Source organism: Filicampus tigris, chromosome 18, assembly GCF_054856515.1.
Source record: "Filicampus tigris isolate MCC_2025a chromosome 18, RoL_Ftig_1.0, whole genome shotgun sequence".
Lineage (NCBI taxonomy): Eukaryota > Metazoa > Chordata > Actinopteri > Syngnathiformes > Syngnathidae > Filicampus > Filicampus tigris.
In genome coordinates this window covers 9,810,148-9,820,996 of record NC_141234.1, presented here as the reverse complement: position 1 = coordinate 9,820,996, position 10,849 = coordinate 9,810,148, and the positions used below count along the sequence as shown (strand labels likewise).

Below are 10,849 nucleotides of genomic sequence, written 5' to 3'. Positions count from 1 at the left end.
AATTGGTTGCCAGCCAATCGCAGGGCACACAGAGACAAACATCCACACTCACAATCACACCTAGGGGCAATTTAGACAGTCCAATCAACTTACCATGCATGTTTTTGGAATGTGGGAGGAAACCGGAGTACCCGGAGGAAACCCACGCTGGCATGGGGAGAACATGCAAACTCCACACAGGGAGGCCGGAGCCGGGATCGAACCCACAACCTCTGAACTGTGAGGCGGACGTGCTAACCAGTCGACCACCGTGCCGCCCCGTATTTTATACTAGATGGCTAATAATTACTTTCAGGATGATTTAGCAGTTTCACTGATTTCGCATCACTTATCTGTGTTGTCATGCTGTTTCAAGGTAGAGGCACCCTAGTGGAGAATGCCCAATGACATACGTTATGTATTATTAATAATAATAATAATAATAATTATCATCATCATCATCATCATCAAATAATTATATTATACTAGTTACTTAAATTATTATAAATAAAAAATTATAGCAAAAAACACTTGTACACGTGTACATGTAACATTTTAAAATAATTTCTCAATCATAATAAAATACATTAGAAATAATACAAGTAAAAATAAGAATTAATCATTAGTTTGTATTAAAATAAACTACAGTATTCTACAATAATTTGGTTTCCACCAGTTGGACATTCGTCACACACGTTGCTTTGTCGTCGAAATCTCGCGAGATTTCGATCGATAGCGTCAACCAGCTAATCTGTCGACGGAACGGATAGCTTCAGAGAACGCACGAGTCCTCGAGGCCATACACGACCTGCAATCGGATAGGAAAAACATGCCTTTACTTTATATAAATCTAACTTGAATTTACTCGACAATCCCATCTTGAATTTAGGACGCGGAGGAGTCGCTTCATTTGCGTGCTTCGTCGCGTAGCGGCTGCTAGTGTCGAGCTAGTTAGCTTCTTTGCTAAAAATCCGTTTCGGAAAAATACAGGAAACAGAGCTCGGACGAAGCGCGGCCTAAAAGGTTGCTCTCTACCTACAGGCGCCATTGATTATTCTCAAAACCTACGCAGGTAATTAATTCCACATTTTACATTTATCAGCCGTGTTTGTAATGTAGAAATATGCAGTAGCTAACTAAGAGGTCTAAAGGATTATTAACGTTTTTTTTAGTCGACGTTCCGTCGACGGAAGCACGCAACGTCACAGTCGGGAGCGTTTATGGTGATTTGACTTAAAACATCGATTTTATGTTAACATGTATATAGAAATATGCATTATTTTGTCAGGATTTCTACTGTGTTCCATATACATTGAACATCGATCAAAGGGCACCTGTTTTTTCGTGTAGGCTTTGCAGCACGTGCTCCTCTTACGACAAATATAGCAGTGCTCAGTTGATGTTATACGTGATGCACGTACATTTATACAATTTGTGTAATGCACTGTGATCAGATTCCCATTAGAATAAAAAGGCTGCTTGATGTCTTCTTGGCGTCAGAAATAAGCCCTTAGCGTGGCCTGTAATGTAGCTTGTTGGGTGGTAAACGGATATCAAGTATTTCAAGATTTTTCATGGCTGTTTACGACTCTCACGGGGGCATTGTGTGTTTAGACAAGAGAATTCACTTCCTATTATAACGCTGAATTGAGAGTTGCTGACATCCTTTAAAAGCGCGTGAAAGCCTCGCCTTAATCATTCTATATAAGAACATTGAAGCTATCTGAAGGGCTTATAGGGAGTGAAACCACACTGGCAACCATAGAGTGCAAGAAAAACAAAGCAGTCTGTTTTTGTGTGTCTAAATAATAAATGCGCTTTTTGGCCTCTTCCCAATGCCCAAAATGGCCTCTCGGCTGTTTTATCTACAGTTCAGTGATGCCTGCTAAAAGCCCTCTTTGGGTATGTAAACGTTAAGGGGGCTTTTAAACCGATTTAGTGGTCTGTTTTGTAAAAGAAAATGGTGTGAGCGTCATGGCAACCAGTGTGAAGCCCCTAGCGACCGTTTGTTGTCTGTGGACATTTCACCACATCTAGCGCGAAGACCATTTTGTCACTGCTCCGTCAAAGGGAATCTGCAACAAAATGCAAATGTTATTGACGCGAACAGGATTTTGGTGACTGATTCACGAGTTTAAATAAACGGATCACTGATCTGATTACAAGATGGGAGCGAAATATCTATTTAGAATTTACTAGACGTATTTACTGCATATACTTGTACAGAGTAGCAACAAAAGTATTCTCAAACATTAAACATGTTTGCCTATTTTTAGCGGTCTTTTTTTTGCACCTATTCAACACCATCTCAATAATCAGCAATCCGTTTTTGTGGTCGGCAGACGGAAATAAAATTATAAGATGTACATTTTATCCCGTATAGTCTAAAGGGCAGCCTGTCTGCGCTATTTCTACGTGTGTGCTGCACTCTGCGCATATTGTGTGCACACTCAGCCTCATTATGCTGCAGGCTAATGTCCATATGTTTGCGTGTGTTGTTCCAGCTGCTGCAGAATTTCTCCGTCCAACCTGTTGGCCTCTTTGTGTCATCGCCACGTGGGTTATGATTTAAGGTTCCCCTGACAGTTGAAGCTTTGTGATTGAAATTAAAAGCGAAGGGTGTTTTAATTTTTTTTAAATCACGGGTGACTGAGTGTCACACTGTCCCATCTCGGCCTGTCAGGATCTCTGCAAAAGTACACGCCTGGTTTGTAAAATGGGTCACTTCTCGTGTTTTGAATCACTTTTGTTGCTCAACATTTTCACCTTTGCGCTAGCTTGCGTGTTGGGCTCCCCTGTTGCATGTTTGGTTGGCAAATAGTAAGTGCAACATTTAGCAGTACCTTACACCTTGATCTGTTTCTGTTCTTTTCTCAAGGCAATTTAATCTGAAATAAGATGGCTCCGTACTCTCCCACCCGTTCCAACTCCAGATCAAAGTCCAGGTCTAGATCTTTATCTAGATCTCAATCTCGAAGCCGCTCTCGCTCAAGATCCAGAAAACGTCGCTACAGGTAAGTGCACCTGAATGCACCTCCTATGAGTAAGGTTTTTTTGATTCATGACTTGGATTGAAATCTGTTTTTTTTACCGGTGTTGCACACAATGTTTTGTTAAAGTTGTCACTTAAAGCGGAAGTAAATACAAAAAAAAATCTTATCAATATGTGCTATGCAGACTGTCCCACTAGTCTAAACTTGATATTCTGAATAATATTGTGTTTGTGGAATATGAGTTAATCATCAAAATTCACCCGTTTTTAACCATCACGGTTGGCGGCCATTTTGTCACTTGCTGTCAACTGAAAATGCCATCACAGTTGCTCAGGGCTTAGCTAACAGCCAATCACGGCTCAGCTTCAGAAGGCAAGATCTTTGTTAAATATCATCGGGGTAAAATGAGTCCTCAAGTAATTCGAGTAACTTGGGGATGGGGTAACATCAAAGGATTTTTTTTCTGCCTCGTTTGTTAGAAAAACATTACGGTAATGTGGTGAGAAGAACAACTTAAAAATAAACCTTATCTTACCAAAGAATACATGGGCGTCATTGCCTTGGTATGCTGTTATTTTGAAATTGTTCCCAACCCTGCTTTAGACAATTGAATTCTTAACTAAGATACCGTAAATAATTAGGTTATACAACTGCGGGCTTGGCTCACCTGTGAGAGCTGCTTTGTACAAATACTTGGCGACATCTTGGGTCATTACACAGGTATAATAATTTTCCTAATCTTTCCCTCTTCTCTTGCTCTAATTCAGCTCTAGGTCCCGTTCCCGCTCTCGTTCCCGCACTCCCATGTCCTACCGGAATTATCCCTCTCGGGATTACCAGAACAACAGGGGCTACAACCGCGGCTACAACCGCGGCTACCGAAGGCCGTTCCACTTCCGTGGAAGAAATCGAGGCTATTACCCTCGCGGTCACTATCAGAACAGGGGAGGCGGCTATGGCTACAAGTCTAACTGGCAAGGCGGCGGCGGAGGTGGCGGCGGCGGAGGTGGCTGGCACGACCGCAAGCGTGACCAGGACAACCGCTCCCACAGCCCCCGGCGAGGGCGCTCCCGCTCCCACACGCCGAACAAGCGTTCCGCCAGCCGCTCCCACTCGCGCCACTCGGACCGCTCGTCGTCCGAGCAGTCTCAACGATCGAGGGCCTCCAGCTCCTCGCGGTCGCGCTCCTCCACGCCGTGCCCCCGCAACAAGGGCAAACCCAGCTCCAAGATTACTAAGGAGAAGCAAGGGGAGGCTCAAGCGGAGAAGCCGCCGGGTGAAGGCAACGTGATCGAGAAGGCCTCCGGGGGTAAATGGATCGAGTACGAAGCGGGCCGAGGCGGCTCCGAGAAGGCTCAGAAGGACGAAGCCGCGGCCGGCGACAGCCCCCCCAAGTCGGGGCAAACGGCCTCCTTCGGCGGCTTCGGCTTCTTCTCCAAGGACGATGCCAAATCGGGAGAAAAGACGGTGATCTCTGCTGCCTTCAAAAAGTATGTCCGTTTCATCTTTGCTCCCAGCTCAATGGGATTCCTGCTGTCTTAATTTTCACAGCAAATTGTGCAACATGTCATTTTTCTTTCAAATATTTTAGCCTTTTTCCAAAGATCATTGGATGAATCATCAGTTTAAAATGGAATAGGACCCCTGATTTTAAGTATGACAATTGTCCTTTGATGTGCACTGAGAGGAACTTTATTGAAATCCCACGTACTTAGAAAGAAGCGCATTACGTGAGTATAAATACTGTCTCATCGTCTGTACTAATTGCAGCAGGGAAGGCCTTTTGTCCCCCCCCCCCCCCCAACACATACGATGTCACTTTGTCTGAAACTTTGCTATATTGCCTTTCTTTGCTTGTTTACAAACCCCCACATATTCACTTTTGCTGTACTTTGTAGCCGTGCATCAACCGGTGATTTTGTTTGGCATTTCCGGCCCAAATCACACAGCTCCAGATTTTCATATTCCTATATCATCTGGGTGGGGCTGTATTGCCGTTTCCGAGTTCTCCTTTAATGGACCCCTTGTCGTCTTGTTAGGTTCTTGGCCGAAAACAAAAGCAAAAAGCAGGCAGCCGAAAAGGAGGATGCCAACGATAGCGAGAAGATCAGCGCCGAGCGAGAGCAAGAGAAGGGCATCAAGTCCGGAGACATCTTCAGCATCTCCGTCCCTTTTAGCGACCCCAAGGATGACAAGACCATGCCGTTCTTCGACGAAGAGGAGGAGGAGTTCCTCAAGTCGCACGGCTTGAAGGACCGAGACGCGGACGAGGACGCGGCGGGCAAGTCCAACCCGACGCCCCGAGATATATTCGGCAAATGGGGCGACGAGCCGACCTACTCCACCTCCTACCCGTTGCCCAAGGAGAAAAGTCGCAGGGACGAGGATGCGGAGGCCTTGGATAAAATGGTGGAGGAGATGTATCAGAGCCGCAAGCACAGCAAGAAAGAGGAGAAGGCCAAGAAGAAGGAGAAGAAAGAGAAGGAGAAAGAGAAGAGCAAAAGAAGCCCGTCCCCCGCTGTGACTTCCAAAGGCAAGGACAGGCCGCTTTTCCCCGGGGCTTTCCCTCGTGAGGATTCCCCCGCCCGTCTGGCGTCATCCAGAGAGGACTTTGAACTGAGAGTTGCGTCTTTGGAAGAAATGCCAAGGTATGTCGCTGTTACCTCACAAAAGTACGTGCAGCCTTCACATTTTGATGATGCCCACACAAAATGTCGCCATTTCGGTGGCCGATGTGAACATTTTCTCTTGGCGGTGAACTCACTTTTGTTGCCAAGGCGGTAGACTGCAACGGCTGTGTGTTGCGTTACTCCGAGGGAACAGACGTCTTTCATCAAATGAAAAAATCTTAAGATATTTACGAAATATGGGCGGCCTAGTGGCTTTTGTGAGATCGTGGTGATATTAACCTTTATTGTCCTTTGGCTTTGCTTTCCCAGCTCCTCAATGTCTAAGAACCGCCTCACGGCCCGAGATCTGGTGAATCCGTCTAAGAAAGATTCGGAGTTCCGTTCAATCTTCCAGAATATTCAGTCCGCCCAGCTTCGCAGCAGCCCCACTGAGCTGTTCGCGCAACACATAGTGTCCATTGTGCATTACATCAAAGGTACGGTGCTGCTAACACACTCTCGTCGCGGGATTTGTGAGCCGGCTAGCTTAGCTAGCCATTTAATGCATCAGCAGTTAGCGCTGTTGCGTGCACGTGCATTAATGGCTCTTGTGTCTTTTTTTTTTTTATTTTATTTTTATTTTATGTTTTTTGGGCTTTCGCTTGCAGCTCAGCACTTCCCCTCCTCAGACATGTCTTTAAGTGAGCGCTTCGCCATGTACCAAAGAAAAGCTGCCGAGGTAGAAATGAAGCCAAGGAAGAGCCCAGAAATCCACAGGTTTGTAGGACGATTTTAAACTTTACACAATGAGGCTATTTATTTATTTTTTTAATTGGTCTGCTCTCTTCTCTTTTAGGAGAATTGATGTTTCCCCCAGTGCCTTTAAGAGGCACTCTCACCTGTTTGAGGATATGGACGAGGCCAGTTTCAAGGTGACCTGTCGTTTAGCAACTTGACCCGTTTTCCACAGCCGAATTTGAGACGACCCAAAACGGCAGTGTTCAGCTTTGTGCTTTTCTTTCAAAGGATGCATTTTTCTAAATCAAAAGAGCCCAATTGTGTTTTGTAAGTGCCAAGCAAGCCTGCAGCCTATGAGATATGGTTATTGATTGGGTATGTACCAACCCCAAGCAAAGGCTAAAAGGAAGGGAGTTATGATCCTGAGTCCAAGCCTCTCACGGGACGCTTATCAATGCCTTTACCTTGTAAGTATCTTTCCATGAAAAGAAACAAATGAAGCTACAAAACTACTGTAACGTTAAAGTATTCAGCTTAAGTGATACATGCATGCTGCTGCTTTCAATCAGTGCTACTTGTTTTATACTGAACTGTGACTTATTAGTAACAGAAATGCACAGCAACATTAACTGTGAGTACACATGCAGTGTCTGGTCTCGACCACTAGGGGGATACAACACCAAATAAATGGGAGTCAATTGGAAGTGCAGTTGAGCTGTCTTCAACAAATGTGTTACCAGCAATCGGGGCTTGATTCATGTTTCAGAAGTACTTCTCACAGCTGCTTCTTTACTGACGCCCGAATGCGTTTCGCCGCAGGATTCAAGCAAAAAATTCAAAGGGGACACGATGGACCTTCGCCTGGACATTGAAAGGCGTAAGAGGTTTGCCGGGAAGGAGTACAGGCGCGAGGCAGGCCGGAGCCCCGGAGGCTCCCGGGAGAGGTCCTCTGAGAAATCCGGGAAGCACCACAAGAAGTCCAAGTGAGTGGCGGATTCCTCATGGCGTCACAAAATTATCAAGCTTTTGTGTGTTCTCACCTTACTTGTCAAACAAGACACTCCAAAGTTTCTCTTGGGCTCGCAGGAAAGGAAAGAAGAAGCGCGATCGCTCGCCGTCCTCGTCTTCGTCCTCGTCCTCTCCATCCCCTTTCCCCTCGGCGGCGGCGGTGGCGCCGCCAGCGCCAGCGCCGCCACCTTTCCGAGGCAAGGAGTACATGGGAGATGGGCCGGAGCATTTTGAGGAGGGCTTCTCTCACACGCGCTACCCTCCGCGCGACTACGGCGGCCACGGGGACCGCGGCCACCCGCGGGATTTTGAGGGCCAGCACATGGAGGGCCAGAGAGGCAGAGGCCGCGGATTCGTAAGTGATTGCGTGCGCTCGGCTCGTTTCCTCTCTGCGTCCTTGTCGCCGGCGTACTGACTGACTGAGTCGCCTTCAATTTTCGGTCCAAATGGAGGCACGGTCGACTGCACTTTTGTTCTCAGTTCCTACTTGGTAATGCAAAGGGAGATTATTTGGAGTATTATGCAGACTCTTTATCTAGTGTTAATTTTGACAAGATATTGTAATTTAGTTTTAGAGTTTAGTTGAACCCGCTTTTTCCCATTTCAGTTCCCCAGAATGAGAGGGCGAGGATGGAACAGGGGCAATTATCCAGGCAACAACAACAACAGCAATGGCAACCCCGCCAACATGAATCCCCAAGGGCGCCCCCCAGAGGAAGAATGGGACCCTGAGTACACGCCCAAGAGCAGGAAGTACTACTTGGTGAGTCACAGTGCCGTTACGTCTGGACCTGGAATGGCTTCTTGGCATTAGGGCTGGGCAATTACTCGAAATGTAATCGTGATTTCGCCCAAGATACTCCCAAGAAAAATGGTTAATGTGCCGAACGGCGCGGTGTGTCACAACTTTCTTCTTCTACTCTTCTTATCTCATTGTGTATACTTCTTGCATGCACGGCACCACTCTGCCCCTAAGAGGCCAACGCTCACACAGCAGGAACAGCGGGTATTTATTTTTATTCATTCTTTTTTATTGATATTAGTTTAGTATGTTATTTTATGTTCTCGCTCATTTATTTTCTTTATAAGAGAGAATTCAAGGATTTTTTTTTCTTGTCGTACAACACATTTCCATTATGATTGAATTTCTCATATTTACAAGGTCATTTTGTACTTGACAAAAAAAGAATAGTTTTCAGTGTGCAGGGATGAATGCTTTTGAAATGGAAGAAAAATCATTTTTATTAATCGTGATTTCAATACCAGTCAAAAATAATCGTGATTATTTTTTTCCTATAATCGCCCAGCCCTACTTGGTGTCTCTGATTTTCCTGTCAAGTGACCATATGCCAATCTGGCATTCTTAAAGTTGAATGGTGTCCCGTTTCTAGCACGACGACCGCGATGGCGAGAAAACCTGGGTGGATAACCGCGGGCGGGGCCGGGGGTCCTTCATGCCCCGCCGGGGGCGCTTTGTGTACCGCAAAGGAGGCAGCAGCCCCAAGTGGGCCCACGACATGTTCCAGAACGCCGAGCAGCCCGAGATGGGAGACGACAACATCGAGGCGGAGCATAAAGACGCCAAGAATGCTGACGAAGGCCTGAAACCCTAAACAGCCGTTGGTGTGTCCACATGTTGGTGTGCTGGTAAAAAAAAAAAAAAAAAAATCCCCCCCCCTCCTGTATCTATCCTCTCTCCTCATTTAAATCTCATTATAGCTCAAGTGAAGAAGTTGGTTTAAGGTTTTTATGTCATGTGTTCGATGAATGCATTGTCGATTGTTGAAAACTGAGGCGTCATCCATCGTTCAATAAACATGAGGAAAAAAAATACAAAAATATTTGTGCCTTAGGTGATTTAAAAAAAAAAAAAATACAGTTCCATGTAAGTGTTTTTTGCGGTTTGAAGCGGAGGGGGACTTGTGCCCATTTTCTTGTACGCTTTTTTTTTAAGGCCCTGATGACATCTTGATGTTAAAAATGCATGAAGTGATTGATGTTCTCCCCACGGGACCAATCAATAGTTAATCGTTGTCACCATTTTGATTTTTTTTTTTTTTTTTAATACCACTCACCCTAACTTTGAGTTTAGCACCACTTCATCCGTGATTAACAGCAACATGCGTGTTTTCTTGTAAAAGGTCCACCGGAAAATAAAACTGCTTTGCTTTAGACATAATGATGTATACTAGCTTTGTAGATTAAACTCATCATAAAAGCGAACGTTATAAAGAAGCAGCAAGATGTTTTAAGAACTACTTTCATGCCGACACCATATTGCATGCACGCAACACAATTGTGGGACTGCGGTTGTTTTCGATTACTGAATAATATGAAGCTGATAACTTTTATATTGTTGAGGTGTCATGTTTGTCTTTTAATTTTCAATAAATGTCCTTTTCTTTGATTTAGGAAATGAGTTGTAAAGAGTTGTGTTTGGGTCAGATTAGAAAACGGAATCAGCCAAGAAATCCAATATATAAACTGTATTAAAGGAGATTTCCACCCCAAAATGTTCTTTACAATGTTATATGCGCTTCCACTAGTGTAGGCACGACATTCTGATGCATATTTTGTTTGTGGAGTATGAGTTAAGCAGTAAAATCCACCCGTTTTATCCATCTTGCGGCGGCAAATGAAAATGACATCACAGTTGCTCAGGTAGCAACCAATCACGGCTCACCTGAGCCGTAAAGAAAATTTTGGGGTTCACTTCCTCCTTAAAAATATCTTTTGTAGATATATTAAAAAACATTAAGTCATTGGTTAACTTTTTCTCATTTTAAATTTGTTACAGCTGCAAACTATTTAATAATAGCACATACAAAAAAATATGTGAATTAATCAATGATTAATGCCAAAAACTTTGTCCATTGCTGCCCCAGATGCTAAAATTAATTTTGCAACAGAACATTGAACCCATTGTTTTAAAATATGATGAATTCCTCGTAACTCAGTTTAACACTGTGAGCAATAATATGCGTCACACAAAACAAGTGAACCACCCAATTGTCTGACAGCATCACGAGTGCCTCATTTTTCGGAGCTGTTTTCTATCTAGACAATTTCTCCTTTAGCCTCTGCCATTCAAAACATGACAACCAGACGCTCCACTTACTGCATAATGATTCTTTTTACGGAGAGATGGTCGGAGGGGACGTCTACAGAAAACGACTCCCTCTCCAGACGTCGCTCGGATCCACTCTGGGAAGCTCGACACATGGACAGTATAACTAAACTCAATGGCTCTTTCATAGAGCTGAACAGATGTGTATTTACTAGAGAGCCACGTTGTTGGGCGGCTGCTGGGAATTGTGTGGAAAGAGAAACACGGGAGCGTTTAGGGTCAGTGACACCAGCCGGCGGGAATACTGGGAAAATTTGGCAGGAAGTCCCTGTTGGGAGAAATGAACCCAGAAAGTGCCTCTTTTGGAAACGTTGTGGTCTTAATGTTTATTGACCCCTTTTTATTTTATGATGTCCATATAAGGGCTACCCAGAACTTCTCAAACCTAATGAATT

General features: G+C 44.6%; 1 protein-coding gene across 4 annotated transcripts; it reads left to right on the top strand.

Annotated features, from left to right (window-relative positions):
• The first annotated feature begins 699 nt into the window (after positions 1-699).
• Positions 700-9,743, top strand: thrap3b (thyroid hormone receptor associated protein 3b). 4 transcript variants are annotated; one of them, XM_086014592.1, is made up of 13 exons: positions 700-1,051; positions 2,484-2,535; positions 2,858-2,993; positions 3,740-4,462; positions 5,012-5,620; positions 5,912-6,078; positions 6,250-6,358; positions 6,438-6,513; positions 7,139-7,302; positions 7,406-7,682; positions 7,935-8,090; positions 8,304-8,333; positions 8,719-9,743. In XM_086014592.1, the coding sequence occupies exons 3-13, from the start codon at positions 2,878-2,880 to the stop codon at positions 8,938-8,940; spliced, it is 2,649 nt and encodes an 882-aa protein (XP_085870718.1). In that variant the 5' UTR covers positions 700-1,051; positions 2,484-2,535; positions 2,858-2,877; the 3' UTR covers positions 8,941-9,743. The 4 variants fall into 4 exon arrangements, with proteins under 4 accessions (XP_085870718.1, XP_085870717.1, XP_085870716.1 ...); XM_086014591.1 differs by having other exon boundaries at positions 2,484-2,552; XM_086014590.1 differs by lacking the exon at positions 2,484-2,535.
• The last annotated feature ends 1,106 nt before the right edge of the window (positions 9,744-10,849 follow it).